This window comes from Heterodontus francisci, chromosome 3 (genome assembly GCF_036365525.1).
Source record: "Heterodontus francisci isolate sHetFra1 chromosome 3, sHetFra1.hap1, whole genome shotgun sequence".
In the NCBI taxonomy this organism is placed as follows: Eukaryota; Metazoa; Chordata; class Chondrichthyes; order Heterodontiformes; family Heterodontidae; genus Heterodontus; species Heterodontus francisci.
Genome location: NC_090373.1, coordinates 171,028,781 through 171,052,338, shown reverse-complemented (window position 1 = coordinate 171,052,338; position 23,558 = coordinate 171,028,781). Strand labels below are relative to the sequence as shown.

At 43.9% G+C, this 23,558-nt stretch overlaps 1 protein-coding gene across 3 annotated transcripts in view; it reads left to right on the top strand.

Moving 5' to 3' along the window:
- Nucleotides 1-23,558, top strand: part of anapc1 (anaphase promoting complex subunit 1) — a 210,645-nt gene that overhangs the window by 115,948 nt on the left and 71,139 nt on the right. For all 3 annotated transcript variants that reach the window (XM_068027605.1, XM_068027603.1, XM_068027604.1), the window contains exons 31-34: nucleotides 11,058-11,192; nucleotides 12,368-12,450; nucleotides 18,269-18,347; nucleotides 21,521-21,595. In XM_068027605.1, the coding sequence (XP_067883706.1) occupies nucleotides 11,058-11,192; nucleotides 12,368-12,450; nucleotides 18,269-18,347; nucleotides 21,521-21,595 (372 nt within the window). The remainder of the gene's footprint in view (nucleotides 1-11,057; nucleotides 11,193-12,367; nucleotides 12,451-18,268; nucleotides 18,348-21,520; nucleotides 21,596-23,558) is intronic.

Here is a 23,558-nt window from a genome sequence, read left to right as displayed (position 1 = left end):
CAAAGACACCTTCCAAACCGTGACCTGTTCCACCCAGAAGGACAAGTGCAGCAGATGCATGGGCACATCACCACCTGCAAATTCCCCTCCAAACCACACACCATCCTGACTTGGAAATATATCATCCTTCCTTCACTGTCAAAATCCTGGAACTCCCTTCCTCACAGCACTGTGGGTGTGCCTACCCCACATTGACTGCAGCAGTTCAAGAAGGCAGCTCACCACCACCTTCTCAAGGGCCGTTAGGGATGGGCAATAAATGTTGGCCCAGCCAGCGATGCTCTCATCCCTTGAATGAATTTTAAAAAAAAGTTTGGGTGGCTTCAAACCTGAAATGCTCTTTCTGCGCTTGCTGACTGACGTGTTAAGTGTTTCCACCATTTTGATTTTTGTTTTCAGATTCCCAGTGCTGTATCTGCAGTGTTAATTTTACTGTTTGCACTCTGCATAAGATGCAACTAATAGGAAAATTTTATATCAAAATGAAATATTTGCATGTACCTCATTAGTCTTGTTTCTATTCCGTATTTATAATTTTCAGTTACTGCCAGAATAAGTATTCTTGCAATCGCAAGGGAACTATTTCCAAATTTGCACTGAAAACTGTTGTGAAAGCAGGAAGCAGATGGTGATGATCAGTGGAAAAAGCTCCATCTGGGAAACAGTAACTGGTCTTTTCAGGGTCACCTATTCACTAACTATTTGAGGGAAAGTACTTGGCAGTATAACACTTGTTGGTGATGGCCGCCTTTTGTGGCTCAAGGACTTTGTAACACTCAAAGCTATCTGGACAGATCAGACTACCAAGCGCATTTTAATTTAGATAAATGAGAGGGAAGGCAATAATTGTGTTCATGACAAAAGGTATAAAATTTAGCAAAGGTGGGAAACAAAAAGGATATCTGTGCAATTTTCATCAGCCACACCTAGTCAGTATGAAGTTATCAACAAACTACAAATAATGGCATGAATCAGGGTAGGTTTTACAGCATTTCAAAGAATAGTGATCTTCATTGATAAGGTCACATTTTTGGCACTTCTTCCTTCAAAATGCATGCACTGGAGAGAGGTCAAAGAGCACCAGGAATAATTATAGCGCTCGAAGTTATGGAGAAAGACTTAGAGCAAAATGTGTTTCCGTTGAAGGGAAAATAAAGGAAGGGGTGCAACTCTCTGAATTGTTGAGGTGTGAATGCTGTAGGTGGAAGTAAACTGATCGAAACTGCACAGTTGGAAAGTGTAGTTTCAAAATTGGCCAGCTTCTAGTGAGGTTAATGAGTAGAGATATTTTCACTGCCAATTGACTAGTGGAGATGTGGAGCTGATGTTCTGTTGATAACTCCTTCCAAAAAGAGCTGGATCAATATCTGGCTGAGGATGGGACTGACTAACGGGATAGCAATATACAACAACAATTTGCATTTAATGTAAAACGTCCCAAAACTTCTTAGCATGCACACATCATAGTGGTCTCTGGGTCTGAGAAGGGCAGCCAGATGGGCCACATTATGGAATTGTGAGTATGGCAAACATCCCGCAGTTTTGCTTTGTTATCTTTGGGAATGAGAGAATATATCTCTGCTAAATGTGTCTTCGGGTAGAGTGAAGTCTTTGGTGCAAATTGTACGTGGTCTGCGGATGGACTGAAAGTATTTTTTTTCTTGTTTTGTGCTTTAAGTTCCAAAGTTTTGTTTTATTCATTCATCAGATATGGGCATCGCTGGTAAAGCCAACATTTATTGCCCATCTCTAATTTCCTGCTGAGCCACTTTCTTGAAGTGCTGCAGCCTACCTGGTGCAGGTGCTCCCACAGTGCTGTTAGGGACAAAGTTTCAGGATTTTGCCCCAGCGACAGGGAAGAAATGGCAACACAGTTCCAAGTCAGGATGATGTGTGGCTTGGAGGGGAGCTTGCAGCAGGTGGTGTTCCTATGCTCCTGCTGCCCTCGTCCTTTTAGGTGGTAAAGATCACGGGTTTGGGAGGTGCTGTTGAAGCCTGGGCAAATTCACAGAATCGTTACGGCGCAGGAGGAGGCCGTTTGTCCCATTGCATCTGCACTGGTTCTCTGAAAGAGCAACTCCCTCAGTTCCATTCCCCTGCCTTCTCTCCATAACATTCTTCCTTTTCATATAACTGTCTGTTTCCCTTTTGAAGGCTTCAATTGAGCCTGCCTCCACCACATTCACAGGCAACACATTCCAGACTTTAACCACTCGCTGTGCAAAAAAGTTTTTCTTCATGTCACTTTTGCTTCTCTTACCAAATACTTCAAATCTGTGCCCTCTCCTTCTTGATCCTTTCACGAGTGGGAATAGTTTCTCCCTATTTACTCTGTCCAGACCCCTCATGATTTTGAAAAGCTCTATCAAATCATCTGTCAGCCTTCTCTTCTCCAAGGAAAACAGTCCCAACTTCTCCAATCTAACTTCATAACTGAAATTCCTCCTTCCCGGAACTATTCTTGTGAATCTTTTCTGTACTCTCTCCAATGCCCTCACATTTTTCAGAAAGTATGGCACCCAGATTTGGACGCAGTAGTGTCTGAACTAGTGTCTTATATAGGTTCAACATAACATCATTGCCCTTGTACTCCATGCCCCTATTAATAAAGACCAGGATACTGTCTGCTTTATTAACTGCGCTCTCAACTTGTTTTGCCACCTTCAATGACTTATGCACATATACACCCAGGTCCCTCTGCTTCTGCACTCCCTTCAGAATTGTACCCTTTATTCTAAATTTTTCTTCCTACCAAAATGAATCACTTCTCATTTCTCTGAATTGAACTTCATCTGTCACCTGTCTGCCCATTCCACCAACTTGTCTATGTCCTTTTGAAGCTCTGCACTATCCTCCTCACAGTTCACAATGCTTCCAAGTTACCTATCATCTGCTACAGTGCTAAATGCTAAATTGCTGCAGTGCATCTTGTAGATGGTAAACACTGCAGCGTCAGTGTGCCTGTGTTGGATGGGGTGACAATCATGTAGACAGTTTTGTCCTAGACGGTGTTGAGCTTCTTGAGTGTTATTGGAGCTGCACCCATACAGGCAACTGGAGGGTATTCCATCACACTCCTAACTTGTCCCTCGTAGATGGTGGAAAGGCTTTGGGGAGTCAAGAGGTGAGTTACTCACAGCAGAATAGCCAGCTTCTGGCCTGCTCTTGGAGCCACAATATTCATGTGGCTAGCCAAGTTAAGTTTCTGGTCAATGGTGGCCCATGTGGTTTTGATAGTATGGGTTTCGATGATGGTAATGCTTTGAATATCAAGGGGAGGTGGTTGGACACTGTCTTGTTGAAAATGGTCATTACCTGGCATGAATGTTACTTGCCACTTATCAGCCCAAGTCTGAATGTTGTCCAGGCCTTGCTGCATGTGGGCATGGACTGCTTCATTATCTGAGGAGCGGGAAATGATACTGTGATTGTCAGCAAATATCTGCACTTCTGACCACCTGATGGAGAGAGGTCATTGATGAAGCTGCTGAAAATAGTTGGGCCATGGCACTATCGTGAAGAACTCTTGGAGCGATGTGCTGGGACTGAGATGATTGGCCTCCCATCAATCACAACCACCTTCCTTTGTGTTATGCTTGAGTCGAACCAGTGGAAAGTTTTCCACCTTATTCCCATTGACTTCAATTTAACTAGGGCTCCTTGATGCCATACTCGATCAAATGCTGCCTTGCTGTCAAGAGCAGTCACTCTCACCTAACCTCTGGAATTTAGCTCTTTTGTCCATGTTTGAACCAAGGCTGTAATAAGTTCTGGAGTGGCCCTGGTGGAACCTAAACTGAGCATCAGTGAGCAGGTTATTGCGAAGCAAGTGCTGCTTGATAGCACTGTTGACGACTCCTTCCATCACTTTGCTGATTGAGAGTAGACTCTTTGGCCTCCTTGTCTCGGGAGACAATGGGTAAGCGCCTGGAGGTGGTCAGTGGTTTGTGGAGCAGCGCCTGGAGTGGCCATAAAGGCCAATTTTAGAGTGACAGACTCTTCCACAGGTGCTGCAGATAAAATTGATTGTCGGGCTGTTACACAGTTGGCTCTCTCCTTGCGCTTCTGTCTTTTTTCCTGCCAACTGCTAAGTCTCTTCGACTCACCACGCTTTAGCCCCTCCTTTATGGCTGCCCGCCAGCTCTAGCGATCGCTGGCAACTGACTCCCACGACCTGTGATCAATGTCACAGGACTTCATGTCACGTTTGCAGACGTCTTTAAAGCGGAGACATTGATGGCCGGTGGGTCTGGTACCAGTGACGAGCTCGCTGTGCAATGTGTCCTTGGGGATCCTGCCATCTTCCATGCGGCTCACATGGCCAAGCCATCTCAAGCGCCGCTGGCTTAGTAAGGTGTATATGCTGGGGATGTTGGCCGCCTCGAGGACTTCTGTGTTGGAGATACGGTCCTGCCACCTGATGCCAAGGATTCTCCGGAGGCAGCGAAGATGGAATGAATTGAGACGTCGCTCTTGGCTGACATACGTTGTCCAGGCCTCGCTGCTGCAGAGCAAGGTACTAAGGACACAGGCTTGATACACTTGAACTTTTGTGTTCCGTATCAGTGTACCATTTTCCCACACTTTCTTGGCAAGTCTGGACATTGCAGAGGATGCCTTTCCCATGCGCTTGTTTAATTCTGCATCGAGAGACAGGTTACTGGTGATAGTTGAGCCTAGGTAGGTGAACTCTTGAACCACTTCCAGAGTGTGGTCGCCGATATTGATAAATGGGGCATTTCTGACGTCCTGTCCCATGATGTTCGTTTTCTTGAGGCTGATGGTTAGGCCAAATTCGGTGCAGGCAGCCGCAACCCTGTCGATGAGTCTCTGCAGACACTCTTCAGTGTGAGATGTGAATGCAGCATCGTCAGCAAAGAGGAGTTCCCTGATGAGGACTTTCCGTACTTTGGTCTTCGCTTTTAGACGGGCAAGGTTGAATAACCTGCCACCTGATCTTGTGTGGAGAAAATGAGAGTAAAGAACAAAGAAAATTACAGCACAGGAACAGGCCCTTTGGCCCTCCAAGCCTGCGCCGATCCAGATCCTCTATCTAAACCTCTCGCCTATTTTCTAAGGATCTGTATCTCTTTGCTTCCTGCCCATTCATGTATCTGTCCAGATACATCTTAAAGGACGCTATCGTGCCCGTGTCTACCACCTCCGCTGGCAACGCGTTCCAGGCATCCACCACCCTCTGCGTAAAGAACTGTCCACGCATATCCCCCCTAAATTTTTCCCCTCTCACTTTGAACTCGTGCCCCCTAGTAATTGAATCCCCCACTCTGGGAAAAAGCTTCTTCCTATCCACCCTGTCTATACCTCTCATGATTTTGTACACCTCAATCAGGTCCCCCCTCAACCTCCGTCTTTCTAATGAAAATAATCCTAATCTACTCAACCTCTCTTCATAGCTAGCGCCCTCCATACCAGGCAACATCCTGGTGAACCTCCTCTGCACCCTCTCCAAAGCATCCACATCCTTTTGGTAATGTGGCGACCAGAACTGCACGCAGTATTCCAAATGTGGCCGAACCAAAGTCTTATACAACTGTGACATGACCTGCCAACTCTTGTACTCAATACCCCGTCCAATGAAGGAAAGCATGCCGTATGCCTTCTTGACCACTCTATTGACCTGCGTTGCCACCTTCCGGGAACAATGGACCTGAACTCCCAAATCTCTCTGTACATCAATTTTCCCCAGGACGTTTCCACTTACTGTATAGTTGACTCTTGAATTGGATCTTCCAAAATGCACCACCTCGTATTTGCCCTGATTGAACTCCATCTGCCATTTCTCTGCCCAACTCTCCAATCTATCTATATTCTGCTGTATTCTCTGACAGTCCCCTTCACTATCTGCTACTCCACCAATCTTAGTGTCGTCTGCAAACTTGCTGATCAGACCACCTATATTTTCCTCCAAATCATTTATGTATATCACAAACAACAGTGGTCCCAGCACGGATCCCTGTGGAACACCACTGGTCACACGTCTCCATTTTGAGAAATTCCCTTCCACTGCTACTCTCTGTCTCCTGTTGCCCAGCCAGTTCTTTATCCATCTAGCTGGTACACCCTGGACCCCATGCGACTTTACTTTCTCCACCAGCCTACCATGGGGAACCTTATCAAACGCCTTACTGAAGTCCATGTATATGATATCTACAGCCCTTCCCTCATCAATCAACTTTGTCACTTCCTCAAAGAATTCTATTAAGTTGGTAAGACATGACCTTCCCTGCACAAAACCATGTTGCCTATCACTGATAAGCCCAGATGGGAATAGATCCTATCCCTCAGTATCTTCTCCAGCGGCTCCCCTACCACTGACGTCAGGCTCACCGGTCTATAATTACCTGGATTATCCCTGCTACCCTTCTTAAACAAGGGACGACATTAGCAATTCTCCAGTCCTCCGGGACCTCACCCGTGTTTAAGGATGCTGCAAAGATATCTGTTAAGGCCCCAGCTATTTCCTCTCTCGCTTCCCTCAGTAACCTGGGATAGATCCCATCCGGACCTGGGGACTTGTCCACCTTAATGCCTTTTAGAATACCCAACACTTCCTCCCTCCTTATGCCGACTTGACCTAGAGTAATCAAACATCTGTCCCTAACCTCAACATCCGTCATGTCCCTCTCCTCGGTGAATACCGATCCAAAGTACTCGTTTCGAATCTCGCCCATTTTCTCTGATTCCACGCATAATTTTCCTCCTTTGTCCTTGAGTGGGCTAATCCTTTCTCTAGTTACCCTCTTGCTCCTTATATATGAATTAAAGGCTTTGGAATTTTCCTTAACCCTGTTTGCTAAAGATATTTCATGACCCCTTTTAGCCCTCTTGATTCCTCGTTTTAGATTGGTCCTACATTCCCGATATTCTTTCAAAGCTTCGTCTTTCTTCAGCCTCCTAGACCTTATGTATGCTTCCTTTTTCCTCTTAGCTAGTCTCACAATTTCACCTGTCATCCATGGTTCCCTAATCTTGCCATTTCTATCCCTCATTTTCACAGGAACATGTCTCTCCTGCACGCTAATCAACCTCTCTTTAAAAGCCTCCCACATTTCAAATGTGGATTTATCTTCAAACAGCTGCTCCCAATCTACATTCCCCAGCTCCTGCCGAATTTTGGTCCAGTTGGCCTTCCCCCAATTTAGCACTCTTCCTTTAGGACCACTCTCGTCTTTGTCCATGAGTATTCCAAAACTTACAGAATTGTGATCACTATTCCCAAAGTAGTCCCCTACTGAAACTTCAACCACCTGGCCGGGCTCATTCCCCAACACCAGGTCCAGTATGGCCCCTTCCCGAATTGGACTATTTGCATACTGCTCTAGAAAACCCTCCTGGATGCTCCTTACAAATTCTGCTCCATCTAGACCTCTAACACTAAGTGAATCCCAGTCAATGTTGGGAAAATTAAAATCTCCTCTCACCACCACCCTGTTGCTCCTACATCTTTCCATAATCTGTTTACATATTTGTACCTCCATCTCACGTTCGCTGTTGGGAGGCCTGTAGTACAGCCCCAACATTGTTACCGCACCCTTCCTATTTCTGAGTTCTGCCCATGTTGCCTCACTGCTCGAGTCCTCCATAGTGCCCTCCTTCAGCACAGCTGTGATATCCTCTTTGACAAGTAATGCAACTCCTCCACCCCTTTTACCTCCCTCTCTATCCCGCCTGAAGCATCGATATCCTGGGATATTTAGTTGCCAATTGTGCTCTTCCCTCAACCAAGTCTCAGTAATTGCAATAACATCATACTCCCAGGTACTAATCCAAGCCCCAAGTTCATCTGCCTTACCTACTACACTCCTTGCATTAAAACAAATGCACCTCAGACCACCAGTCCCTTTGCGTACATCATCTGCTCCCTGCCTACTCTTTCCCTTAGTCACGCTGACTTCATTATTAGTTCCTTACAGGCTTTAGTTACTACCTCCTCATTTGGTTCCCATCCCCCTGCCACATTAGTTTAAACTCTCCCCAACTGCGTTAGCAAAAGCACCCCCAAGGACATTGGTTCCAGTCCAGCCCAGGTGTAGACCGTCCAATTTGTAATAGTCCCACCTGCCCCAGAACCGGTCCCAATGTCCCAAAAATCTGAACCCCTCCCTCCTGCACCATCTCTCAAGCCACGCATTCATCCTGACTATTCTTTCATTTCTACTCTATCACGTGGCACTGGTAGCAATCCTGAGATTACTCCCTCTGAGGTTCTACTTTTTAACTTGGCTCCAACTCCCTAAATTCTGCTTGTAGGACCTCATCCCATTTTTTACTTATATCATTGGTGCCTATGTGCACAACGACAACTGGCTGTTCACCCTCCCTCTTCAGAATGTTCTGCAGCTGATCTGAGACATCCCTGACCCGTGCACCTGGGAGGCAACATACCATTCGGGAGTCTCGTTTTCGACCACAGAACCGCCTATCTACTCCCCTTACAATCGAATCCCCTATGACTATAGCCCTTCCACTCTTTTTCCCGCCCTTCCGAACAGCAGAGCCAGCCACGGTGCCATGAACCTGGCTACTGCTGCCTTCCCCTGGTGAGCCATCTCCCTCAACAGTATCCAAAACGGTATACCTGTTTTGGAGGGAGATGACCGCAGGGGACACCTGCACTGCCTTCCTGTTCTTTCTCTGCCTTTTGGTCACCCATTCCCTTTCTCCCTCAGCAATCCTAATCTGCGGTGTGACCAATTCGCTAAACGTGCTATCCACGACCTCCTCAGCATCGCGGATGCTCCAAAGTGAGTCCACCCGCAGCTCCAGAGCCGTCATGCGGTCTAACAAGAGCTGCAGCTGGACACACTTCCAGCACGTGAAGGAGTCAGGGACATCAGCCGTGTCCCTGAGCTCCCACATTGAGCAAGAGGAGCATAACACGGGTCTGAGATCTCCTGCCATTTTTAATCTTCAGCTTAACTTAGATAAATGAAAAAGGAACGAAAAGTTTATACCAATCTCACGATTAAAAAAAAAAGAGAAATAGAAAAAGCCTTACCTTATCTACACACCACCAAGTCCTTTTTTTTGGTTAGAGGAGGAGGGCGGGTGGGAGACACTACACGTGTAGTGTCTCGGGTTCAGAAACAGCCCAAATATATAGGTATTTACTTACCCAGAAGCCCCCTGGTCCGCCGAAAACAAAAGGAAAATTAAGTTTAAGTTGAAACTGACCTTCCCAGCTGATCACTCGTTCAGCACTCTCTGCTTCCGAATAAGCTGCTGCAATGAAAGCAAAGAAGACTGATGGGGCGATAATTGGTTGGATTGGATTTGACTCGACATACCTGGACAATTTTCAGTTTGTTGAATAGATACCAGTGTTGTAGTTGTACTGGAACAATTTCGCTCGAGGCACAGCTAGTTCTGGAAGCATCAAGTTTGAGTCCTACAGCAGGGATGTTGTCAGAACCTATAGTCTCTGCTGTAACCAGGGCACTCAACCATTTCTTGATATGACGTGGAGTGAATGGAATTGGCTGAAGTCCACCATCTGTGATGCTGAGGACCACAGGAGGAGGCCGAGTTGCATCATCCATTCAGCACTTCTGGTTGAAGGTGGTCGCAAATGCTTCCAGCTTATCTTTCCCACTCGTGCTGGGCTCCCCCATCATTGAGGATGGGGATGTTTTTGGAGCCGCCTCCTCCTCTGTTAGGTTGTTTAGTTGGCTCCCAATGTTCATGACTGGATGTGGCAGGACTGCAGAGCTTTGATCTGATCCATTGTTTGAGAAATTGCTTAGCTTTGTCTATAACATGTTGCTATGTTGAAGTTTCACTTGGTTGGCCCTTCATTTTTAGGTACACCTGGTGCTGCCTCTAGCTTGCTCTCCTATACTAGTCTTTGAAATAGAATTGGTCCCCTGGCTTGGTGGTAGTGATAGAGTGAAGGATATTCCAGGCCATGACATTATATTTTGCAGTGATCAACAATCCTGCTAATGGTTGACAGTGCCTCATGGATGCCCAGATTTGAGCTACGAGATCTGTTCTTAATCTGTCCAATTTCGCTCGGTGGTAGTGTTGATGTGGGGTCCTCAGTGTGATGAAGGGACTTTGTCTCCACAAGGCCTGTGCGGTGGACATGCCTACTAATACTGTCATGGAGAGGTGCATCTGCGACATACAAATCGTTGAGGACCAGGTCAAGTAGGTTTTTCCCTCATGTTGATTCTCTCGCCACCTGCCATAAGCCCAGCATGGTAGCTATATCCTTCAGGATTCGGCAACGACTCATGGTAATGGACATTCAAGTCCCCTACCCAGAGTACATTCTATGCCCTTACTACCCTCAGTACTTCTTCCAAGTGGTGTTCAACATGGAGGAGTACAGATTCATCAGCTGAAGGAGGCCTTTAGGTGGTAATCAGTAGGAGGTTTCCTTGCTCATGTTTGACCTGATGCCATAAGACTTCATAGGGTCCGGAGTCAATCTTGAGGACTTTCATGGCCACTCCCTCCTGACTATATGCATAACTGTGCCCCTATCTCTGGTAGGTTTATCCTGCCAGTGGGCCAGCTCATATCCAGGAATGGTGGTGATGGAGTCTGGGATGCTGGCTGAAGGGTATGATTCAGAGAGGATGACTACGTTAGATTGTTGCTTGACTGGATTGTGTGACTGCTTTCCCAATTTTGCCCAAGTCCCTTCATTTTATTGAGGAGAACTTTGCAGGGTTCGACAGGGTTGGGTGTGCTTTTGTCATATCCGAATCTGGTGCCTTATTATAATTTGTCATAGCCGTTTTGGAAACTGAGTGGCTTGCTAGGGCAGTTCAGAGGCAACCACATTGCTGTGGGTCTGGAGTCACAGATAGACTAGACTTGGCAAGGGTAGCAGGTTCTCTTCCTAAAGGACATTAGTGAACCAGATGGGTTTTTAGGACAGTTGGTCGTTAAGTGGTCACCATTACTGATAAGTAGATTTTTATTTCAGATTTATTTAATTAACTGAACTTAAATTCAAGAAATGGTACTTGTATCTTTTTGCATTGGCAGTAACGAGTTTTATTTTGTTTTGCTGGATTACACTGTAGCATGGGAGTAATCTGATAGGTATGTCTGACCTGAACGTCCCAGACCAGCTGTACCAATACATGGTAGGAGGGCACAGACGTGCCCAACCTGGAATCCACAGAGAGAAACACAAATCGCCCAGTTACCAAATCAAGGTCTGTATTTTTATTTCATTTTTCAGTTGTGGTTTGCAATAATAAATGTTACGAAACCCAAATGGCAGTTTTACGTTGTGGTTTCATAGTTTCTATGTGAAATCCATGAATATTAAAGTCTAGAGTCTTACAGCACAGAGGGAGCCCTTTCAACCCACCATGCTTCTGCCAGCTCACTGAAAACTATCTATTTTGTCCCATTCATTCCCCACCAGAGGACACAGATTTAAGATTTTGTGTAAGAGATACTGGGGGATATGAGGAAGAATTTCTTTATGCATTAAGTAGTCATGACCTGGAACTCGCTGCCTACAAGGGTGGTGGAAGTAGAGATGACAAATGATTTCAAATGGAAATTGGATGGGCACTTGAGGGAAATAAACTTGCAGAGCTACGGGGATAAAGCCAGGGAATGGGACTGATTGGATTGCTCTGTCGAGAGCTGCATAGACTCGATCGGCTGAATAGCCGCCTTCTGTGCAGTAATGGCGCTGACCCTGCCCTTGCCAATTTCCTTTTGGCTTATTCAAATATTTATTCCCTTTTTCAAAAACTGGTATGGATTCTATTTTCGCCACTCTTTCTGGGAGGGCATTCCATGTCTGTAATAATACATTTTAAAAAATAAATATCTTTTTTCTAACCTTCCCTTTGTTCTTTTGGTGATGAGCTTTTGTCATCTCATTCCCAACTTGCTGGCCAGTGGAAATAACTTTCCCAATTTATCTTCTCAAAATCCTCTACAATTTTGAGCACCACGGTCATATCTCCTCTTTTTCATTGTAATGGAAAGAGCCCCAGATTCTCGAACCACTATTCATCTTGAAAGTATTTCATTCTTGAGGTCATTGTTGTCAATCTCTTTTGCGTCCTCTTCTCATCACACTGAGCTCTGCTCAGCTCAAACTGGGTCCAATGTAACCAAGCCAATGATCTATACAGGTTTAGCATTAGTTCTTTTGTTCTATACACTGTACCTATTTAGAAAAAAGAGCTAAAATCCTGTATATTATGTATATTACTGCTTGTCATCTCTCAAGTGTCCTTAAGACCCTGAAGTGTCTCTTCTTCTCTACCGTTACAGTTTAGTGTTCGAGAGGGAAACTGTTGCCTTCGGACTAGATTTTGTTTTTAATGATTCTCAAAAGACTGATTGTAATTCTTCTCTTTGACAGGAAGGGGACACTGTGAATGTGGATGTTACATGTCCTGGGGCTACACTCGCTTTAGCCTTACTTTATTTGAAAACAAACAACAGGTATGGCATAATGGAGGCAAAATGCTCCAGCTAAGCAAAGGGGTGGTATTTCTTGAACGATGTGTGGTGTGCAGCTTATTTTAGTTATTTCCGATGCAGTTATCATACAGTGATTAACCACCACCACCACAACAACTTGAATTTATATAGCACCTTTAAGGTTGTAAACTGTCCCAGGTGTTTCCTCGGAGTGTAATCAAACAAAATTTGACACAGCCATATAGGAGATGTTGGGACAGATAACCAAAAGCTTGATCAAGGAGTTGGTTTTGAGGAGCATTTTAAAGGGCGAGGGAGAGATAAAGAGGCTTCATTCAGTGTGTGTGGATGCCATTTAAAAATGCAAAGCTGATTATTTCAGAGTAACCTCACTACTGTCGAGGGTAAGTTGTAAAAGTGAATAAGAAATTTTCTCACCCTGCAGCGAGAAGCAGAAGTGAGTAATCTTAAAAGAAAAATTAACCATTACTAAGAATGAGTCCAGACCGAGCCAATTTGAGCTATGTGGTTTCACCATGTAGAACCGTAGAAAATTTACCATATAGATGGAGGTCATTCATCCCGTTGAGTCTGCGCTGGCTGAAAAAGAGCTATCCAACCTTTTTCTCTTTCCTGCTTTTGATCTGTAGCACTTTTTTCTTATTAATTCATGGGATGTGAGCATCGCTGCCAAGGCCAGCATTTATTGCTCATCCCAATTCCACTTGAAATGGTGATGTGTCACCTTCTTGAACTGCTGCAGTCCATGTGGTGTAGGTATCCTCATGGTGCTGTTAGGGAGGGAGTTTCAAGATTTTGACCCAGCGACAGTGAAGGAACGGGAATATAGTTCCAAGTCAGGACGGTGTGTGACTTGGAGGGGAACTTGGAGGTGGTCGTGTACCAATGCGTCTGCTGCACTTGTCCTTCTAGGTGGTAAAGGTCGTGGGTTTTGAAGGTGCTGTCAAAGAAGCCTTGGCGAGTTGCTGTCGTGCATCTTTTCGATGGTACAGACTGCTGCCGCTGTGCACCAGTTGTGGAGGGAGTGAATATTTAAGTTGGTGGATGGGGTGTCAATCAAGTAGGCTGCTTTGTCCTGGATGATGGCAAGCTTCGTGATTGTTGTTGGAGCTGCACCCATCCAGGCAACTGGAGAGTATTTCATTGCATTGCTGGCTTGTGCCTTGTGGATGGTGGACAGGCATTGGGAACTCAGGAGATGAGTTACTCGGCAGAATTCCCAGCCTTTGACCTGCCCTTGTAGCTACAATATTTATGTGGCTGGTTCAGCTAAATTTCTAGTTAATGGTAGACCCTAAGATTTTGATGGTGGGGATTCAGCAATGATAGTGCCATTGATTGTCAAGGGGAGATGATAAGATTCTCCCTTGTTGGCAATGGTCATTGCCTTGCACTTATATGGTATAAGTGTTGCCACTTATCAGCCCAAGCCTGAATGTTCCCAAATCTTGCTGCATGCAGACACGGACTGCTTCAGTATCTGAGGAGTTACAAATGGGACTGAACACTGAGCAATCATCAGCAAACATTCCACTTCTGACCTTATGTTGGAGGGAAGGTCATTGATGAAGCAGCTGAAGATGTTTGGGCCTAGGACACTACCCTGAAGAGCTCCTGCTGCCATGTCCTTGGACTGAGATGATTGGTGCCCAACAACCGCAGCCATCTTCCTTTGTGCGAAGTACAACTCCAGCCAGTAGAGAGTTTTCTCTCTAATTCCTACTGACTTCAATTTTACTAGTATTCATTAATGTCAAATGTTGCCTCGTGTCAAGGACAGTCACCCTCAGCTCACCTCTGGAACTCAGCATGATTTTCCATTGTTTGGACCAAGACTGTAACGAGATCTGGAGCCGAATGGTTCTGGCAGAACCCAAACTGAGCACTGGTGAGCAGATTATTGCTGAGTAAGTGCCGCTTGATAGCACCGTAGGTTACGGCACTAAGGAAGATGGTTGTGGCTGTTGGAGGCCAATCATCTCAGCGCCTAGACATCACTGCAGGAGCTCCTCAGGGTAGTGTCCTAGGCCCAACTATTTTCAGCTGCTTCGTCAATGGCCTTCCCTTCATCATAAGGTCAGAAGTGGGGATGTTCGCTGATGATTGCACAATGTTCTGCAGCATCCCCGACTGCTCAGATACTGAAGCAGCCTGTGTCCATATGCAGCAAGACCTGGACAACATTCAAGCTTGGGCTGATAAGTGGCAAGTCACAGTCGTGCCATTCAAGTGCCAGGCAATGACCATCTCCAATAAGAGAATCTAACCATCTCCCCTTGAAATTCAGTGGCATTTCGATCACTGAATCCCCCACTATCAACATCCTGAGGGTTACCATTGACCAGAAACTGAACTGGAGCAGCCAAATAAATAATGTGACTACAAGAGCAGGTCAGAGGCTGGAAATTCTGCAAAGAGTAACCCACCTCCTGACTCCCCAAAGCCTGTCCACCATTTACAAGGCACAAATCAGGAGTGTGATGGAATATTCTCCACTTGCCTGGATGAGTGTGGCTCCAACAACACTCAGGAAGCTCAACACTATCCAGGACAAAGCAGTCCACTTGATTGGGAGCTCATCCACCACCTCCAACATTCCCTCCCTCCACCACCGACGCATAGTGGCAGCAATGTGTACCATCTACAAGATACACTGCAGCAACTCACCAAGCCTCCTTCGACAGCACTTTCCAAAACCACGATCTCTTCCACCTAGAAGAACAAGGACAGCAGACGCATGGGAACACCCACCTGCAAGTTCCCCTCCAAGTTACACACTATCCTGACTTGGAACTATATCGCTGTTCTTTCGCTGTCAAAATCCTGGAACTCCTTCCCTAACACCACTCTTGGTGTACTCTCACCAGATGGACTGCAGCAATTCAAGAATGCAGCTCACCACCACGTTCTAGAGGGCAATTAGGGATGGGCAATAAATGCTGGCCTTGCCAGTGACACTCACATCCCATGAAAGAATATAAAAAAAACTTCAAGTGCATCTCTAAGTATTTTTTACATGCTCACTCCCAGCACACTCAGGATAGAAAGAATTCTCCTCTACTTCCCTTTCATCCTTTTGCCAATCACTTTAAATCTGTGCCCCCTGGTTATTGACCCATTAGCTAAGGGAAATGGGTCCTTCCTATTTACTATCTACGCTCCTCTTAAATTTTTCCACTGCAATTAAATCTCCTCTCAGCCACCTCTGTTCCAAAGATGACAAATCCCAGTCTATCCAATCTTTCCTGAAAGCTAAAATTCTCCATACCTGGCAATATCCTTTTAAATCTCCTCTGTATCCTCGAATTCAATCACATCCTTCTTGCTTTTGCTTGACCGGGCTGAAGCTGATGCGCCAAGTCCTTCCCCCACCCCACTACCTGTCTCCGCCCACCTCTTCCCCCCCCCCCCCCCCCCCCACCCTCCCAAACCAATCTCCAGTGCTCCAACAGTAGCACAGGTCCTCATTATCCTCGGTCAAGCAGTTTGCCACGACATCCATCGCTCCTGCCATTCCTTTTCTAAACATGCTGATTTAATAGCATGGTCTCTGCACTATTTTCAGCGATTGAGCAGGGTGGTTTTATGTTTAATTATCTAGCCCTATTTTATGGCACAAGAAATTCTTTTCTATAATTAAACTCCCTTTCTTGTATTTTTGCTCCCAAGCAGCTCATGATTTTCCCATATTTTTAATCAAGAGCTATGATTCGGAATGTTGTGTTGAGTAATTTTCTTTTGATTGTCGGACCTTTTCCAACTTGGCCTGTCCTTGGGCTACCGAGAGCAGGAATGTCTGTAAATATAAACCAGTTAGAGCAGCACAGAGGTCATTCTTCCGAAGGAAGATTAAAAACTGTTAAGGAGTGGATGTTCTTATAAGTTATTCCACAAGATAATAGGATTCTAAGATATTTATTAGCTTTCATAGGAAGTAAGCATATGATGACTAATATTACCAAGAGTGACACGTATACCATGATAACCATAACTAATCATAATTACTCATAAACTTGAGGCGTTTACGGTAAAAAAAAATGCTTTACCAGAGAATTCATCGAGTTTTGAGCTCGAGGGGAATGGTCGGCCAGGCTTTGTCGAATTCTGAAGTATTCTAACACCTTTCTTACACTTTGGCTATATGAGAATTCGCATGGTTCAAACTGTTGCCTCATCCAATTAGCTTGACTTCAGTTTTAACAAAAACAACTTATAACTTGACTACACTCCCTAATTGGTGCCTTTTAAATCTAGAGCTAACAAAGTCTGTTACTGTGCTGAAGTTCTTATCAGCCAAGACTATTCCTGCTTGTTTTGTCTCTGCAGTAACTTATCAGCGATAGCTTCCTGACTGCAATTCCTTTTAATTTAAACTGTCCTTCTAACAGAAACTTATTTAACAAGCAAAAGCTAAAACTTTTCCTCACAAAATAAACTTGGAATGTAAAGAGCCTGTGATGAAATTCCCAATTTTGTAATAAAGAGTTGATATTCTCGGTTGCATCAGTCCAAGTTTTCCTGGCAGAAGTAAAGCCTGAGGTTAGCACCTCAGCCAAGTTGAGGTGAGGCGGAGGGGTGGTGGTGGTTCGTGTGCTGCAGAGGATCCTGCAGTTCCCAGCTTTACTTGATCAACTCCAGCTCAATTGGACAGTCATGCAGCACTGCACAGAGTTGGGTTGTTTGCCTCCAAGTTATACAAGCCTGTATTATTCCATGAAGTGTTCAAGTTCTGCTGTCAAAGAACTTTTATAGGCCAACTGTTTTAGCTCTGAAGCCATAAACACAGCAACTGACTGAGGCCTTGGGACAGCAGGTTGCATCTTCTGCAGTTCCATCTGGATTTTCTCTTCCTCACTCCTGCTCTAATGCTCAGTAGTCCATCCTCCTGGAGAGGATATATCTATTTTAGTGTTTGTCATTGTAGGAGGAGATGATGCTGGAAGGTGTGAGGTACTAGATTGGGATTATGCAGTTGGCTGGGTTAGTTCCTCCTCTTGGGCACCTGGAGGAGCAGAAGGACATATATACAATGCTTGAAGTAATACACTGATTGAAACATAACTGCACTTGGCAATAGACTGTATTGCTGAACTACTGAAATATGGGCCTGTGTGTGACTGAATGATTGGTTAAGTAAAAAGATGGATAGAAAACATACGAGTTTAAGGGAGGTCTTTGTAATTAATCATTTAAGTTTCAAGCATTATGTGTATGTCCTTCTACTCTTCCGTACTTTGACTAGGAGGCTAGGATGTATTTCTTTGTGGGTAATGTTTGTGTGATTTTTGTGCTGGCTCTTTCCTATTATGGTATAGATGGCATTCCCAGTGTTTAGCCTCTATGGTTTTTTTTCCATCACTCTTGGGTGGCCTGTATCATTTGTTTGACCTTTGAAGGCTATCTTCTATCATTGGCTTAGTTTGAAAGAATATCTATTTGGACTTTGGGAAGTCAGCAGCCCTGGGGGTAGTGAATTGTGGAATAGGAAACTCGTTGCTGGCAGGTCCATTCAGACCTGACGGAGCAGCCCCCGTTTTCTTGTGCCAAGCCTTCAATTTTCTTACAGCAAGATTGCACATTGTCTGATAGACGAGGAGCATCTTCAGGAAGGTACCTGACTGAGGAGAATCCTCGAGATATTGCCTCGGCACGAGCTCTCTTCAGACAGTCGCAAGCCTCTCTGAATAGAAAAGTTGTAAATGTGTAAAATGTTTGCAATTTACTTCCCCGTCTCTTTTACACATTTGAAAAATGTTACATTCTATTGTTTTTGTGATCTGTACAGTAGTATAACTAACCCTTCTTCTATATTACTTAGATCTATCGCAGACTGGCTAAGAGCCCCGGACACTCAGTATTTGTTGGACTTTGTGAAGCCAGAATTTCTTTTAATGCGGGTAGGTAATAAGATAGAATAAACCAGCATGAATCAAATTTTCCCTTTATCAGAACATAAATAGAGCAGTGTTCTCATTTGTGGTACTGAAATCTTTGTACATAGTATAGATATGTGAAACACGAAAGAACGCAGTACACAAATAAAGCCATGGAAATTGTATATAGGTTTTTAAAAGGTGTTTGAGGTGCGATATAAGAAAATTGTGCGAAGGTTAGGTACATGGCGTTAAAGAAAATTTACCTGCATAGGTAGGGAGGTGGCTAGCGGACAGAAAGCCAAGAGTGGGTGGGGTTGGGTGGGCTGTAAATGGATGTGTTTTGTTCTGGCAGGATTTATTTATATGTCCCATGGACCTCTGCTAGCACCTCTTTTTTTTCCAGTTAAATAAAGGGTTCAGACGTAGGCACATGAGGCAGAATACAGGAGATTGCAAGAGAATGTTAACAGGTTTGTAGAATGGGCAACTAAGTTCAGTGCAGAGAAGTGTGAAGTGGGGCATTTTGTGGCAAGGAGCAGCGAAGGGAAAAGTGCCCTAAATGGTAAGAATCATAACAGAACTGAGGAACTGAGAGTTGCAGGTGCATCGAGCTGGATTATTGCTCATTGACTGAACAGGCAGAAAATCTAGCCTATAGATCTTTAAAGGCGGGTGTGAGATTCAAAGGGATCAAAAAAAGCACATGTTATGTACAAAATTAAGGAAGTGGCTTAAATTCATACAAGATGCAGGTCACAGTTGGAGAATTGCATACAGCTCTGAATGCCCCATTATAAGGAAGATATTAACCATCCTGTTCCCATTGCCTTCATCCATCTATCCATCCTAATCTTATATATTTTCTGTCGCAGCCGCTAACCTTGGAATGCCACAGCCTCTGTACTTTCTCTGTAAAGAAGATTCCCCGCTCTCTGCTCTTAAGCTCTGAATCTTGTGTTATTGACCTCTCGTTCTAGACCCCTTCAGCTATGTAAACAGGCTGCTTCTGTCTATTATGTCCCAGCCTTTAATAATTTTATATACTTTTCTCATCACCCATGATCTCCATTATTCTCGCAAAAGAGATCCCAATTTTCCGGATTTATTTTCTTATTTGTATCGCCTCATACCATGCAGCATCTGCATTGTCTCTATTTGAAACTTCAATATCCTCCTTATAGTCTGGAGGCCAAAACCTCTCTCAGATCTGTAACTGAGGTCTTATTCGCCCATATTTTTCTGTCAGAATAACACTAAGTCTAATGATCGCTGTTATTAATGCCCCAGCGGTACAGCAACTTCAGGCAAGGAGCAGATGCACAGTTAAACTTAAATATTGAAAGTCATTGTCTGCGATGTGCCGCTCCGCTGTTAACTTCACAAAAACAGCATCTCGCTGTCTGCCTTTCTATTGAAATGCTTTGAATGGGGTCAAGTTGCTGTATTTGATTGCTAGATACAAACTATAAACTCGCCACAGAAAGTAAAGTCTTGTCTATACCAATCTAAGCACCCTTTTAACCATGTGATGGCAATTACTGCCAAAGAGCGTCTCTGGCATTGAAACTATTACATATATAGAGCCTCATTACTTCAGGTATAATTGTAGTTGGAGATTTTTAAAAATGTAAAAAAAAATTAAAAATTGACTTTTCCTTTCTGTCTCGCTTTTCCTCTCCCCCCTCAATCCAATCTTTCTTTCTCGATAGTTCTCTTCCTGTACCTGATTTGGCAATAAATTCACCCACTCTAATTTAGATTTTCTTCTTGCTATGTTAATTTCACAAATCTTCAGTCTGATTATGGAGATGCACAGTTGCTTGTCTGTTCTCTCAGGTCCCAGATGTCCTTGCTGTGCTGTTAACAGCTTGCATTTCCAGCAACTTGAAAAGTGAAAACTGTAAAACCTAAACATGCAAGGGCGAGTCCAACTAATGGCAGCCACCATTACATACCCAGTTGCAGCGCAATTGGGGCCTTTAGGTTTTCATTGGACTCGTACTTAACTCTTTAATATCCCTACCTCTTAAGGAAAAAGCTGGAATACCATTAGTTTTTTTTTTAAAGTCTCATCAACCTGAGGTGCTACCTATAATGTACCCTCAAATCCCACTGCTCTTCCATAGCACCGAGCCTACTTCTATTCAGGGTATAATTACTGCTGTTACTTTTAATCAAAATGCTTCACCTCACAGATGCTGGCATAGAGTTCCATCTGCCATGTTTAAGCTGATTCCCCCATCTTATCAATATCTCTTTGCTGCTTCCTTTGGTCTTCTAAAGAATTGACTATACCTCCGACTTTGATATCATCTGCAAATCTTCACACCACTTCCTCTAGGCCTATATCCAAATAACTGATGTACACAGTGAACAGAAGTGGCTTGATAACTGAACCCTGTAGGACACCACTACCCAGTTTCAACAACTCTGGGAAAAACTTGCTCTTAAATTCTTTTCTATTTTCTTAATTTTAACACTCATATTTTAATACAGTTTTCTTCCTCCGCCTAATTCTATCCTCCTTAATCTTCTCTAGGAATGCCTTTGACAAGATGCCACATGGGAGATTACTGAAGACCATGTACACATGACATCCACTACATTTTCCATATCTATCATGTCCATTGCCACCTCAACTAATTCTATCGGGCACAATCATTCCTTTTGAATTCTATGCTGACTACTATTTTCTGTTTAGCTATATGCACCTACTGCAACAACAGCTTGCATTTATAATAGCGCCATTGGCATTGTATAGTGGCACAAGGTGCTTCACGAGTGTTACCAGACAAAATTTTGCACCAGGTCACGTTTGAAACTATTAGGACAGGTGACCAAAAATGTGGTCAAAGATAAATTTTAAGACTTTCAGGAGAGGGAAGGGAACTGGAGCAAAGCTTGTTCTACCAGTCATAATGCAACAAATAATTCATGGGATAAAAACAAGAAATGCTGGAACCAAAGTTCCGAAGAAGGGTCACTGACCCAAAATGTTAACTCTGCTTCTCTTTCCACAGATGCTGCCAGACCTGCTGAGTGGTTCCAGCATTTCTTGTTTTTATTTCAGATTTCCAGCATCTGCAGTAGTTTGCTTTTAAATAATTCATGGGATTGTATTCAGTATTAATAGAGCATTCAGAAATGTCTTTTTTTTTTACTATGCGTAATATGTTTGATTTTTTTCCCCTCAGACTCTGGCAAGAGGATTAATTATGTGGGATGAAATAAAGCCCAACCCAACATGGGTTAATAGCAATGTACCGCCTGTAAGTACTTTTTCTCATTCAGCTCTCTTCCACTGTTTTTTTTATGTACCTGTGCAGGAGCTTTAGTACCTTCTGTCATCGCATATACTCTGTTAGATTTAAATTTTTTTTTAGAAACTTTAACCAGCAGTAATTATCAGGTGATGTAAAGCTAAATCTGAAGTTACAGCTGTAAGGTTTTAAACTCAGACGCCAATGGGAAATGGAAGCCTTTTTGGGATATTAGCTACACAAATTGAGCTGCTTAATTCCCAACTTGCCTGCCTGCGTGCCGCACAGATTGCAGCCTGCTCTGCCCTCCCTCCCACCGTGCCCACTCCCACTTTAGCTGGCATGTACGGGAAGCTAAGGTCACAATGGAGCACTGATATGGAGGGAGGGCAAGTTAGTGTGCGTCACATTTGCTCTCCTGGTAAACAGCTTCAGAGCTGAGGACCGAGTCACATTGATTTTTCTCTCTTGGTAATATTGGTGGTAATAAGAAAGGTGGGAGGAGAAGATTGTGTTTAAAATTCCTGCTATGATTACTTTTGATGCAAGATATTGGCACACTGCTGATGTGTGCTACAGTCCAGGCTGTTTTCTGAAAATGAGAAATAACTTCTGTTTAAAGAATGTTACTGTATGATTTAACGTATTAGTTACATTGATGTTGAAATGGCTCCCAATGCTTTTCCATTTGAGCATGCCAGTGTGTCAGTTGCACTTGCAGGTTTGTAAGCCAAAGAAATGTAGGAAGGTGTAACCTACTTACACAGAGTTTTACGGCAACTAGAGTTGGGCTATTCAGTGTTGCATTGTGGCAACTGTTAAATAGTGACATTACAAAATACCTACTTCCAACAAAATGTTTTTCTTCCACTGCCACACAGTTTTCAGTGGTGTTCTGCTGAGGTTAGAAGTGACTGACCTTCATTAGACTGATAGCACACTTGCGCACATGATAATTGGCTTTCCCAGGGATTTTACTGCATGTTAAGTTCCTCATTGTGGTTCTACAGCGCTCATCAATAAGGGTTGCATTGTTCCTGCTAAGGGAGGGATGGTGGGAGTAACCATGTAGAAAAGCCAGTGAAAACCTGCAATCAGGATGTCTGAGTGCAGTCTTAGTTGGGGATAGTAAGTGGGGGGAAGGGATAAAGAACGAAATGCATTTGGCAATAATCATATTGATTATCCAGGGAAAGATCAAATGAACAAACACAAGATCTTTGCAAGATGGATGCCACAGGCTCGTCCAAATGGGTTTTCAGTAGGGAAGTGGAGGTTGGAAAGAAAGAATGCAGAACCAGGAAAACTGATGTGTTAAGTACAAGTGTGTGCAGCAGAAACATTGGTCCGTAATGTGCAGACACTGGCACATGGGCCTTTGCACTGAAACTTGCAATAATTAGAAATCCATTTCTATGCACCGGCCTCTACTGGGGATCTAGGGCCTGTATGAGCAGGGCAAGCAACTGTGTACCTCTTACCCAATCAGCTTAAAGAACTCTGAAGGAGCAACACAGAGTATGAACGAGTAAGTGTAGGTTAGAATATTTAATTCAATGCCGAATCATGTGCAGAAGTGAAATAGAGGAGGAAAGAAACATGGGATTGAGCGAGAGAGAGATAAAAGAGACAGAATAAAAAGTTAAAACAAATTATTTAGAATACTTAGTTTTAAAAAAAAATTAAAATCTCTAATAATTCAAATCTGAAAGAATGAAACATCACACACAAACTTCAGTGCCAGAGAGGTTGTTTGGCAGTAATTAAGACTTATCACATCATATAGAAGTCCACTTTTACTAGAATGACCAAGCCATAAAACTTTCTGGCGAGTTTAGTGGGTACCTCGTGGGTAAGTACAGCAACTTGACACGTTTCATGTGTTTGAATGGCGAGTCTCTTGGCCAGATACCAGTGTAGCGAAGCTTCTGAAGGAGCAGGGCAACTAGGGCAGCAGCTTATTGATTTCTGC